Source organism: Zingiber officinale, chromosome 11A, assembly GCF_018446385.1.
Source record: "Zingiber officinale cultivar Zhangliang chromosome 11A, Zo_v1.1, whole genome shotgun sequence".
In the NCBI taxonomy this organism is placed as follows: domain Eukaryota; kingdom Viridiplantae; phylum Streptophyta; class Magnoliopsida; order Zingiberales; family Zingiberaceae; genus Zingiber; species Zingiber officinale.
Window position 1 is genome coordinate 94,750,751 of NC_056006.1, and position 12,628 is coordinate 94,763,378.

The window sequence follows — 12,628 nt, forward strand, 5'->3', positions numbered from 1 at the left end:
GTAGAGATCGTACCTCACTTACCTTGTCAATCTCGTTGTTCGTAGCTCCCCCTAAACTGCTGCTTTATTCTGTTGATGCTCCTGCTTCATCGATGCTCTCGATGCTCATTTCGGACGAGCTTGCTTCGTGTTCGTCTTCTTGGTGACTTGCCATCAACGTAAGTCCAAAGAAAGCTTCGACCTCTAATTCGGATGATGTTTCGTCCCACGCCACCTTTAGGGTCTTATGTTTGTTCGTTTGGACGGGCTTCTTGTCTTTACCTTTTTCCTTCTTCTTGAATTTTGAGCAGTTGTTTTTTACATGCCATTCTTCATTGCAGTACTGGTAGCATCTGATTGCTCTTTTCTTTTCTACCCTACAGATGGTTAGATTTTCTAGTTTTAAATAATTTCTTAAATTGTCTTACCATCATTACTGTTTCGTTGTCGTCGAGAGAAGATTCTGATTCTTGTTCGTCCATCTTTGCTTTGAGGGCAATGTTGTGCTTCGGCTCCATCTTTGGATCTGCACATCTCGTTTCGTGGACTTCAAATGTAGAAAATAATTCTTCTAAAGTAGTTTAATATAAATCTTTAGATATGTAATAAGCATCACCTAATGATGTCCATTCAACATTTCTAGTGAATGCCCATTCACCTAATAATAAGCATTCTACTCATGAAACATATAGGCAAATATATTAAATTTATTTATTAGAATAAAATTTTAAATTTAATAAGAATATTATAAGTTTCTGTAAACATATAATTTAGTTTTTAATGAATATTTAAATTTATAATTTATATTTATTAAGCTCGTTTAGACTAAATAAAAGCTCGAATAAACTCATGAGCCATGAATATATTCATTAAATAAAGCTCGAGCTCGACTCGATTAGAAACGAATCAAACTCAAACATTCAAGAGTTCGGCTCGATTCAACTCGATGGCATCCCTAGATATGAGATCATATCAGGCTCAACTGTGAGCCTGATATGGAAATATATCAGACCCTTTTTAATCCTGGAGAGAGGGGATGAATTGGAAAATGGTGAGAGAGGAAGGATTTAGGTGGTTGGCGGAAGAGATAAGAAGGTAATAACACTATTTTTAGTATTTTTGATAATTTAAAAATTAGAGTATCAGGGTGATCTCAACTATTCTTGAGGCCCTAGGCATAGTAATAACTTTATCTTATCTCAAACCTCACTCCTTTATTTGTAAACTTTAAAAAATAAAAAATATTTTATGTTAACTAATTTAATGAGTAATAAATTATTGTAATATTATTAATATACATTTTAATTATTATTATTTTTAAAAAATTATCAATCAATTTTAACTTTGATAAATGAAAGTCTACGCAACAATAAAAAATATTATTGTGTGACCTAGATGTAATAAGTTTAAATAGTAGATATTGGCACTGCGTACAATAGATCCTTCCCTAGGAGTACATATTAGCAGAACTTTCATGAACCAAACTGTCTTTTTATCAATTTTAACTTTGATAAATTATAAATTAAATTTATTTAGTCAAAAAATATTTAGCTAAGTAAATATCGACAGTAAATTATTAAAAAAAATGTGACAAAGTAATAATGTTATAAAAATAATAATAAGGGAGAAGAAAAAAGAAAAATAAAATTTAGAGAGGAATAATAGTGCAATATTAAATATGCTTTTGACTTCCCAAAATTTTTTTATAAAAAAAATATCAATTAAGTATAACCAATAAGTATTTTTAATTTATTAACGAAACCTAATTTTGATTATTAAATTAATTTTTTATTAAAAATTTAAAATTATGAGTTAAGTTTTTATAAAAAATTAAAAATTATGAGACAAATTTTAATAAAATATTAAAAAATATCAACTAAATCTAACTTTAAGATTTAAAAATTAAAATTATCAATCAAATCTAATCATGTAAAAAAATAAAAATGATCAAATTTAATTTTAATTTATAAAAAAATTAAAATTATTGGTTAAATCTAAAAAATTAAAAATTATTTATCAAATATAATTTTGCTAGTAAAAATTTAAAATTATCGATGAAAATAAATCTTATCTAAAATTATTTTAGTCGTAATTTTAAATATTTAATATTTAAATTCATATATTTTTAAATTAATATTTCTCTCTCTCTCTCTCTCTCTCTATATATATATATATATAATTTGGTGGCCCCAACATAATGGGGGATGTGTCATTCCTATTTGCGGCCGGATCGTGGCCGCGATCCAGCCGCAATTAGTTGCGATCCCTTCTAGGGTTTACCGTCCCTACCAGGTTATAGTTTTTGTTCGGAGCGAGAGGTCGGAGGTCACTCGGAGGACACCCTCGCTCGGCGCCCAGTAACCTGGCCACTTATCCACCACCGGAGGCCTTCAGACGGCCTCCAGCTGCCCGCTCCGAACAAAAATTATAACCTGGTGGGGACGGTGAACCCTAGAAGGGATCGCAACCAATTGCGACCGGATCACGACCACGATCTAGCCGCAAATAGGAGTAGCACATCCCCTGGACCACAAAAAAATGGTCCAGGAGATCTCCTCTCAGATGTTCTAGACCACGTTTTCCTGATCCACTCCTGAACCACACAACTGGTATAAAATCTCCCTCACCTGTAAAACACGTGCACGCACCGCAGAAAAGCCCTAACCTCTCTCTCGACCTCCAGCGACGCTCCACGTGAAAAAGCCCTAGCCGTTCTCGACCTCCAGCGTCGCTGCCCTCCTCCCTCCCGCTGCCTCCCTCCCGTGGCCTCCAGCGACATCTTGTAGCCTACTCCTCCAACGTTGTCTCCTTCCAGCGACATCCTGCGCCCTCCCTCCAACGTCATCGCCCTCCAGCGACCTCCCTGCTGCGTCGCCAACCTCCAGGGGCCTCCAACGACTCCCCTGCTGCGTCGCCGACGTCCTCGGTGACCTCCCTCCCGCGTCTTCCCGAATGCGACCTCCCTCCCACGAGCTCTGCGACCTCCGGAGGCCTCCCTCCCTTTCACCGTGTGTAAGAAAGCGTGGTCCTTTTTTGTAATTAGGTAATAGTGGTTCAAAAACTTCTTATTTATTGCTACAATTTCGATTTCCCTTTTCATTGGACCTATCGGTTTCTATTTTCTCCTGGTTGTGTTAGCAGATTTAATCCGTTTCCATTTCTCACTTTCTTTTTTTTGTGCTACAATTGCTATAATATTTCCACAAGTTTAATTGTTGTAGCTACTAGTGATTTTGAACTTTGCCCTGAATAAAAAACGTATGGTCTCTAAAAGCTCGGGTCTTCTACATCATTGTTCGATGATTTCATGCATGACCAAACTCTCTAGAAGACTTATTTTTATATATAAAAAAAAAATGGTATCAGGTACATAGATGATGATGTAGTGAATTAGGGTGCTAATATTTTATAAGTCAAACAAATACCTATTTACTTTTGATGGTTTCACAATGATTTTCATTGGCCAATTTCATATCCTATTTTTTGAGCAACCAGATCCAGTTTAGATTTTAATCTCTGATTACTGTAATTGTTAGCCACTACAAAATATAAGAGATTAGTATTGCTAAGATATGATCACTCATAGAACTCAGTTATAGGGTAAGAAGATCTCTATAGGACTGATCTCAAATAGTTGGATCAAACAGTCTGTTGCAGTATAGGCTTGTACTATTTTTGTAGTGTAATTTTAAATTTAATTTTTATGACAAGTTTTATTTCTTTCATATTGTGCACGGGCAGACTCATAATGGAGAAGTTGCCCCACTTGTGGCAAAAGGCGAAATTGCTCGCCCCCAACATCCCCGCCGCACCCGACCCAAAGTCATCACGAGGGAGGTAAATCACAGCATCCTGAGCGAGCATGTGGCAGGTGGGGTGAGTTGCACAGGGACCGGGGATTTATGCCCCGACTACCTTGAGTTGCCTCACTTGTATCATTAATCTACATGTGCTGTACACAATGAGTGTGTTATTATTTTTGATCATATGTTATTTAGAACTCATGCTGATATGCTTACCTTTGGTTGATGTTCTTTCAGTGTCCAAGTGGGCACACTTTGTGCTTTTCCTACAAAAACAAAGTAAACAAGTGCCCAATCTGCCGAAAGGAAATTGGCAAAATCCGTTGTTTAGCACTGGGAAAACTTGCTGCTTCACTCCATTTACCTTGTTCATACCATCATCTTGGTTGCACAGAAATGATGCCCTATTACAGCAAGTTGCAGCACAAAACACATTGTGTTTACTAGCCTTATGCATGCCCTCATCCTGGTTCAGATTGTCCCTTCACCGGAGACATTCATGAACTTATGTCACATCTTAAACAATGCCACAAATTGGATCTTCAAGCAGGGAGCACTTTCAATCACCGATATGTGAAACAGGATCCTCATTCTGTTGACAATTGCTCATGGACTCTAACTGTAAGCAAAGCCTTTCCTGGGACATACTGCATTTTTTCTGCAGTTACTTAGAAAGTTACTTGTTAATACACATGGATTATTTCTTGTCCTTTTGACACATTTTGATTGTTATCTCTTTTCCCATCTATTCAACTGCTTCGACTGCTACTTCTGCCTTCATTCCGAAGCGTTTGTGATCGGTTGTGAGCCAGTTTATATGACCTTCGTCTGTTTCATGGGTGAAGAGTCTGAGGCAAGGAAGTTCACTATTGCCTTGAAATTGGAGGCCATGGGCGCAACATGAAATGGCAAGGTGTACCTCAAAGCATCAGGACTCACCACAGGATGGTGCGAGACAGCTACGATGGGCTCATAGCCCTGAACTTTGCTTCTCAAAAATCAGATGTTTTTGCTCTCGAGCAGATTTTGCTACTGGAAGCCTCAATGGCACTCTAATTCCAGACATTTCATCGCTACTGCTTGGATATATTACTCAGTAAATCTTGAAACTCATAGGAGACAGGCACAAACCCCAAACCCATAAAAATAGGATGGTTTTGCTATCTCGCAGATTTTGCTCCTGGAAGCCTCAATGGCACTGTTATTCCAGATCTCAAATCACTGTATATCTAATCGGTAAAAAGCAACTGAACAATGGTGTATATGTGCATTTTGTTATTAAGTATATTCGAAAACTGCTCGATATGTTTCTTGTTTCTAACTGGATCGATGAGTTGAGAACAGGGAGTTTTAAAACTAATATTATGTTAGAGTCAACAAGTTATCTCAAAGATTATTTGGGATCGAAGAGTTTATAGACTTGAGGATTATCTTCTCCTCCAGAGTTTGATTATAGTTCAAAGAAAGAATTTTATGTAGCGTATGGACAAGCATTTTATATAAGACTTCCCCAGATGCCACTGAAACAAACAATGCCAAAAGATCTAGAAAAATTACATTTTAGGCTCTGATAACATTAAGCACCTAGCAAAAACCCACATATACCAAATACAACCATATCATACGTGTCCCCAAATGCTCCTTCAATTCTCCAATATTTACATCACCAAAACCATAAAAAACGATTTCTTTGCTGTACAAAACTCGCAAAAGAAAAAGCATGCAATGGAACCCCATGCATCCACAAAGGACAACAAACTTCATATGATCAAGAATGAGCTAGTCACAACAAAAATAATGTTAGATTAAAGGAGCACATGGATTATACTAAGTGTAAAATTCAGTACCAACAGCCTAGAATTAATCAAATCAAAACAAAAGAGAATAGTTCTTTAACATTGTCTAATTCAAGAAGTTGAAGGTAAATGTCAAAGTCAAAGATTTCATGCTTAGGATCGACAAAAGAAAACAAGTTACATCCGGAAACAAATTGCACCATTTAGAGTTGCATCACAATGTCAAGTTGAAGGATTTCATGCTTAGGATTTTCTGCCATGATTTTCTTTCCTTGTACTTGAACAGCACTAATATGCAAAAAAAAAGAGACATAAATTAGATAATCAAATTAAGATATTTAATTTGATAATCAAAACTTCCTATGAATCAGATAATCAAATTAAGATATTTAAAAAATAGTTACTCAAGGGGCATCTAACATGAATTGTAATACCTTAAACTAAATCAACTATAGTTTAAAGGATTTGCTTCTGAGAAGGATCAACAACACAAACAAGAATAAATGACAAGTTTTTCAACAGCAACTCAAAAAATAGCACATTACTAAGCTTGGGAACTAACCAGCAAAGTTCAAAATCACTAGTAACTATTTTTTTATTTATGTAAATTAATAATTTGGACAGCTTCATAAAAAAAACCATTAAATTGGCCAATGAAAATCATTGTGAAACCATCAAAGTAAATAGGTATTTGTTTGACTTATAAAATATTAGCACCCTAATTCACTACATCATCGTTCATGTACCTGATACCTTTTTTTTTTAAAAAAAAAAAAAAAAGTCTTATAGAGAGTTTGGTCATGCATGAAATCATCGAACAATGATCTAAAAGACCCGAGCTTTTAGAGACCATACGTTTTTTATTCAGGGCAAAGTTCAAAATCACTAGTAGCTACAACAATTAAACTTGTGGAAATATTATAGCAATTGTAACACAAAAAAAAGAAACTGAGAAATGGAAATGGATTAAATCTGCTAACACGATCAGGAGGAAATAGAAATCGATAGGTCCAATGAAAAGGGAAATCGAAATTGTATTAGGGAACTTTCATCTTTCCCTTCTTTCTTCCTCCTCCACTGGATATTACTTGAAAGTCGAAATGACTTTATTAGGGAACTTTTGATCGTCATTTTAATATTGTTTTTCTAGTGCTCTTTATCCATGCTTTCACGGAGAACCCTACCAATTCTCACTAGATCAAGATGAACGAGGCTAAAATCAACATTGACATCAAATCATCAATAGTCCATTTATTGACGATCACAAACAGTGCATGTGAGGATTACCATTTTTGTTGTAATAGAACATAAATGAAGTAGCATGACCTACTAAAATGACTCTTATCCATTTGTTTTTATACTACGAATTGAGTGTAATCATGTCACTTGAAAATTATGCGTCTTGTCCGGAAACAAGTAAAGAAATATAATCGAATACAGAAGATTTTGTTGGAATTCGGAAGGCAATGAGTCTTCCCACAATGATCATGTTTATGTTTGCGATTAGTTTTCACTCCCCTTTTTAGTTTTTACTGTCACCGACGTTGGAGAGATAACCCGGTGATGCGCCAGCGAGATTGGACCAAGGACGAAGGCAATATTTAAAAGTACCTTGGGCTAACAGTCGATTATAATTGATAAATATTGCAACCAATGAATCTTTCTTCATTTTTTTGAGGAGTTTTCACCTTGATCCTTGATTTGAGTTTTTTCAATAGACGATTGTTAAAATCTTGCCAACTCAATTTAACTATGATTTTGAGAGTTTTGAAGCTTGATTCATTGCTTGTATTGTTCAATTTGTTGGTTGCCTGGAGTGAAAATTTTACCCTTTTAATTTAATTTAATTTTCAACTCATGTATCGAGCTAATATTGTTTATTGATTAGTTTATTATTATAGGTTCTGAAATTATAGACTTTGAGGTAAAATATAATAACTCAAAAATTATATCGAATTTTTAGTTATGATTATTTAAGTTGTGATGATATTTATAGATGATGTTTATAAATTTTTCAAATTTAGATTTTTGGCCTAAAAATTTATTTTTGTAAATTTTAGAAAAATAATTCATTGGTTGCAATATTTGAAAATTATAATTATATCATTTACTTATATACTAAATCTAATATATTTATTTAATTAGTAGGTTAATGAGTTAGTTGAAAAAATGCTAATAAAATAAATTAATTAATTTGATTTTAATATTAGTAACTAAAAAAAATCAGAGCACCATTTCAATGATATTTTTATTTAATATTTTTAAATGTATTAAATATTAAATACTTTTATTTCATATTTTTAACAAATTAATATTCACATAATTTTTATTTTATTTATATTTTTAAATTAATTAATTTATAATATCAATTATAATCGACTGTTAGCCCAAGGTTTTTAAATCTTGGCTTCGCCTCCGTGCGCCCATGGATTGGATGAAGCTTGCCCCACACCGTTCCAATAGATACAACGAAGCGGCAGGCGAGAGAGTTACCATCGCCACTCACGTCGTTATCGACCCCACTTCGATGTACACAGGCCACCCGTCACGCCACGCCGGAGACGGTAGCCTCCGCTGTCCTCTCCAGTCGTCACTCACTCGGTACAATTAAGGAACTCCGGTGATTTGATTCTTCCAATATGTAAATTAATCTTTCTGCTTGTCACAAATTACTTCATCAAACATCCAACAACCAAAACTTACCTCACGGTAACAAAGGACTACAGAGTGATGAGTTTTGGGGAAAACTCATAGTGCTGCATCGAGAGAGACGACAGAGCGAGGATAATGGCGGCGGCGGCGTAGATGGGGAAGGAAGGGAGACACTGATGGACGTTATGTTGTCACTGCAGAACAGCGATCCGGAACGCTACACGGATGACATCATCAAGGGCCTGATGACGGTACGTGCACACTCTTCATCTTAATACTTAATTGAGAAGATTCTGTATTATGATTTTGTATCAAAATCACCAAAGTTTACGAATTTTGTGTGCACAATTTTCCGGTGCACCTTGGGCGCATCACCTTTTCCAAAGATTGATGGATATGTGTTACTGTTGTTTTATTATAGGCAATGTTTTCAGCAGAAACAGACTCCTCCGCCGGCACAACAGAGTGGGCAATGAGTTTGTTGTTAAACCATCCTCACGTTCTGGAGAAGGCCGCCACCGAGTTCGACACGAAGGTTGGCCACGAGCGGCCGATCTCCGAAGACGACCTCCTCAACCTCACCTACTTGAACTGCATCATCCACGAGACTCTGCGATTGTACCCCGCCACCCCTCTCCTTGCGCCCCACGAAACTTCCAAAGACTGCACTGTCGCGGGATTCGACGTCTTCGCCGGCACCATGCTGCTCGTTAACGCGTGGGCTATCCACAAGGACGTCGGCCTCTAGGACGAGCCCGAGAAGTTCAAGCCGGAGAGGTTCATGGCGGGGGGATACAAGTTCATGCCGTTTGGGATGGGGTGGCGGCGCCTTGGCGTGGGTCTGGCTATCTGAATTGTGGCGTCGATGCTGGCGACATTCGTCCAGTGCTTCGAGTGGGAGAAAGTGTCGCCGGAGGAGGTGGACATGACGAAGGGGCCAGGACTGTCCATGCCCAAGGCGACGCCTTTGGAGGCGTTGTACAAGCCACGCCAGAACATGGTGCCACTCTTTTCGCAGCTGTGAGCTTATGTACCAGAGGATATGTGATCTGAAGGGCTTCCCAAATATAAATTATCCTCTGCTAAAATAATTAAAATTGAATGAATAAGGCTCGATAAACTCTGGATTCAGTAACAACTTATTGTAATGAATTATTATACGATAACTATTTTGTCCTACTATTATTCAGTAAAGACAATAATAGTTATCGTATAATAATTCATTACAATAAGTCCTCACTAAATCCAGAGTTTATCGAGCCTTATTCATTAATTTTAATTATTTTAGCAGAGGATAATTTATTTTTGGGAAGCCCTTCAGATCACATATCCTATGGTACATAAGCTCACAGTTGCGAATGGAGTGGCACCATGCTCTGGCGTGGCTTGTACAACGCCTCCAATGGCGTCGCCTACTTTCTCCCACTCGAAGCACTGGACGAACGTCGCCAGCATCAGCGCCACCATTCGGATAGCCAGACCCACGCAGAGGCACCGCCGCCGCCCCATCCCAAACGGCATGAAATTGTATCTCTCCGCTGCCTCCCCCGCCATGAACCTCTCCGGCTTGAACTTCTCGGGCTCGTCCCAGAGGCCGACGTCCCTGTGGATAGCCCACGCGTTAATGAGCAACATGGTGCCGGCGGAGACGTCGAATCCCGCGACGGTGCAGTCTTTGGAAGTTTCGTGGGTTGCGAGGAGAGGGGCGGCGGGTACAATCGCAGAATCTCGTGGATGATGCAGTTCAAGTAGGTGAGGTTGGGGAGGTCGTCTTCGGAGACCGGCCGCTCGTGGCCGACCGTCGTGTCGAACTCGGTGGCGGCCTTCTCCAAAACGTGAGGATGGCTTAACAACAAGCTCATTGCCCACTCTGTTGTGCCGGCGGAGGAGTCTGTTCCTGCTGAAAACATTGCCTATAATAAAACAACAGAAACACATATCCATTAATCTTTGGAAAAGGTGATGCGCCCAAGGTGCACCAGAAAATTATGCACACAAAATTCGTAAACTTTGGTGATTTTGATACAAAATCATAATACAGAATCTTCTCAACTAAGTATTAAGACGAAGAGTGTGCGCGTACCGTCATTGGCCCTTTATGATGTCATATGGGTAGCATTCCGGATCGCTGTTCTACAACGACAACATAACGTCCATCAGTATCTCCCTTCCTTCCCCATCCACGCCGCCGCCACCATTATCCTCGCTCAGTCGTCTCTCTCGATGCAGCACTATGAGTTTTCCCCAAAACTCATCCCTCTTCCTCCGAAGCCTCATTAGCCTCTTCTCCAACCCGCGTCACGCCACTCTCATAAACTCCGGCATGTCGTCCCCTGCGTTCGCGGTCGCCGCACTCAACTGTAGTCCCTCGCTCACCATCTCCCTGACGATCAGCCTCTGCTCTTGCGTCTCCCCCATCAGCGGAACCACCAGCTGTTCGATGATGGCGCACACGAGGTCGAACAAAGTCGACTTCAGATCCAGCCTCCTCGGCGCGCCACCGCTGCCGCCGCCTTGCTGGAGGAAGAGGTTCCGCGCGAGGGCTCTGATCTCCCCGCTGCGAAGGTCAAAGGAGGCGCGTAGGCTGTCGGGCGCGAGCGAGTGCATGGAGGTGATGTGGCGGAGGTTGCGCGTGACCCGTAGGGCGCCCACAGGATGGCGGTGAAGTCGTATCCGAGGATCTTGCCGGCGAGGAAGCGGGGGCGGTTCGCGAAGGCAACGTCGTGGACGGTGAAGCACTCTTCGACGGCGGACGAAGAGGACACGAGGAGGACGGGGCGGGAACCGAAGCGCAGGAGAACGACGGGGCCGTGGTCGGCGGAGATGGCGGCGAGATGGCAGTGGATCGGCGAGTTGAGGAGGTGGAGGTGGCCTAAAATCGGAAAGGAAGGGGGACTGGGCAGTAGACGGCGGTGGTTTTGGTGCCGATCGGCGAGTTGAGAAGAATACTGAAGAGGAAGAGAAACAGAGAGGGGAGGAGGAACTGGAGAAGAGCAGCGGCCATTTCGGAGTGAACAAACAGTGCTACTGCTCCGGACGCCGCTTTTGGCATCACATAAGCCGCAGCTGGTGGGCAGGTGTTCGCTCCTTTCCTGTTGTATCTGCGAACATTGGATGCTTTTGGCATCACAAGCTGCAGCTGGTGGGCAGCACATAGCTTTAGCTTTTGCTTTTCCTTTTCCTTTTGCTTACATGCCTTTTTGTTGTCTTTTTCTCCTGTTGTATCTGCGAACTTTGAATGCTTCGTGTTCGCTTTATTTTAAGTTTCAGGTTTGGAGTCTCTCCCGCTCCCCCTCTTTCTCTCCCTTCCTGTTATCCAAAACCGGCATGCTTTTTTTTTCACGTTGCATTAGTGTAGTCCTTTGTTACCATGAGGTAAGTTTTGGTTGCTGATGTTTGATGAAGTAATTTGTGACAAACAGAAAGATTAATTTACAGATTGGAAGAATCAAATCACCGGAGTTCCTTAATTGTACCGAGTGAGTGACGACTGGAAAGGACGGTGGAGGCTACCGTCTCCGGCGTGGCGTGACGGGTGGCCTGTGTACATCGAAGTGGGGTCGATAACGACGTGAGTGGCGATGGTAACTCTCTCGCCTGCCGCTTCGTTGTATCTATTGGAACAGTGTGGGGCAGGCTTCGTCCAATCCATGGGTGCACGGAGGCGAAGCCAAGATTAAAAAACCTTGGGCTAACAGTCAATTATAATTGATATTATAAATTAATTAATTTAAAAATATAAATAAAATAAAAATTATGTGAATATTAACTTTTTAAAAATATGAAATAAAAGTATTTAATATTTAATACATTTAAAAATATTAAATAAAAATAACATTGAAATGGTGCTCTGATTTTTTTAGTCACTAATATTAAAATCAAATTAATTTATTTATTTTATTAGCATTTTTTAACTAACTCATTAACCTACTAATTAAATAAATATATTAGATTTAGCATATAAGTAAATAATATAATTATAATTTTCAAATATTGAAACCAATGAATTATTTTTTTAAAATTTACAAAATAAATTTTTAGGCCAAAAATCTAAATTTGAAAAATTTATAAACATCATCTATAAATATCATCGCAACTTAAATAATCATAACTAAATATTCGATATAATTTTAGAGTTATTATATTTTACCTCAAAGTCTATAATTTCAGAACCTATAATAATAAACTAATCAATAAATAATATTAGTTCGATACATGAGTTGAAAATTAAATTAAATCAAAAAGGTAAAATTTGAAAATCTGTACGGCTTGTAAATCTGATTTGATTCAGAAAATGGCTGTAAATGTTACCAATATTGTGCGGATTAAATTTCTTTTAGAAGCTGTATTCTGAAACTGAAGCATCAAAACAAAATTCATGAAATCAGTTTCAATTCT

The 12,628-nt window shown here is 38.8% G+C and overlaps 3 protein-coding genes and 1 pseudogene across 7 annotated transcripts; 2 read left to right on the forward strand and 2 right to left on the reverse strand.

Moving 5' to 3' along the window:
• The first annotated feature begins 2,623 nt into the window (after positions 1-2,623).
• On the forward strand, positions 2,624-5,098 carry LOC122032369 (putative E3 ubiquitin-protein ligase SINAT1). 5 transcript variants are annotated; one of them, XR_006126054.1, is made up of 4 exons: positions 2,624-3,022; positions 3,721-3,816; positions 4,020-4,403; positions 4,571-5,098. XR_006126054.1 is itself a non-coding variant. In XM_042591654.1 (3 exons), the coding sequence occupies exons 1-3, from the start codon at positions 2,932-2,934 to the stop codon at positions 4,227-4,229; spliced, it is 405 nt and encodes a 134-aa protein (XP_042447588.1). In that variant the 5' UTR covers positions 2,624-2,931; the 3' UTR covers positions 4,230-5,098. The 5 variants fall into 5 exon arrangements, 3 of the variants coding, with proteins under 3 accessions (XP_042447588.1, XP_042447587.1, XP_042447589.1); XR_006126053.1 differs by having other exon boundaries at positions 4,020-5,098; XM_042591654.1 differs by having other exon boundaries at positions 2,624-2,991; positions 3,721-3,855; positions 4,020-5,098.
• A 2,905-nt stretch (positions 5,099-8,003) lies between these two features.
• LOC122031611 lies at positions 8,004-9,254 on the forward strand (annotated as a pseudogene).
• Positions 9,255-9,547: 293 nt separating this feature from the next.
• LOC122031612 (cytochrome P450 81Q32-like) lies at positions 9,548-10,648 on the reverse strand. Its single transcript, XM_042590704.1, has 2 exons — positions 10,533-10,648; positions 9,548-10,127 (listed from the first exon to the last, which is right to left on the reverse strand). Exons 1-2 carry the CDS (start codon positions 10,646-10,648, stop codon positions 9,548-9,550), a joined length of 696 nt encoding a protein of 231 aa, XP_042446638.1.
• Positions 9,699-11,510, reverse strand: LOC122030837 (indolin-2-one monooxygenase-like). The gene is made up of 2 exons (XM_042589883.1): positions 10,314-11,510; positions 9,699-10,143 (listed from the first exon to the last, which is right to left on the reverse strand). Exon 1 carries the CDS (start codon positions 11,383-11,385, stop codon positions 10,705-10,707), a length of 681 nt encoding a protein of 226 aa, XP_042445817.1. The 5' UTR covers positions 11,386-11,510; the 3' UTR covers positions 9,699-10,143; positions 10,314-10,704.
• Between the last annotated feature and the right edge of the window lie 1,118 nt (positions 11,511-12,628).

Excerpts from the sequence above, each read along its gene's own strand:
- LOC122031612 (XM_042590704.1), bottom strand. The coding sequence starts at position 10,648 with ATGGGGGAGACGCAAGAGCAGAGGCTGATCGTCAGGGAGATGGTGAGC. Across the intron at positions 10,128-10,532 it reads CCGGAGTTTATGAGAGTGGC|GAACAGACTCCTCCGCCGGC; the intron begins GTGACGCGGGTT and ends TGTTTTCAGCAG.
- LOC122030837 (XM_042589883.1), bottom strand. The coding sequence starts at position 11,385 with ATGTGCTGCCCACCAGCTGCAGCTTGTGATGCCAAAAGCATCCAATGT.
- LOC122032369 (XM_042591653.1), top strand. The coding sequence starts at position 2,932 with ATGCGACCTCCCTCCCACGAGCTCTGCGACCTCCGGAGGCCTCCCTCC. Across the intron at positions 2,992-3,720 it reads CTCCCTCCCTTTCACCGTGT|ACTCATAATGGAGAAGTTGC; the intron begins GTAAGAAAGCGT and ends GTGCACGGGCAG. Across the intron at positions 3,851-4,019 it reads CCTGAGCGAGCATGTGGCAG|TGTCCAAGTGGGCACACTTT; the intron begins GTGGGGTGAGTT and ends ATGTTCTTTCAG.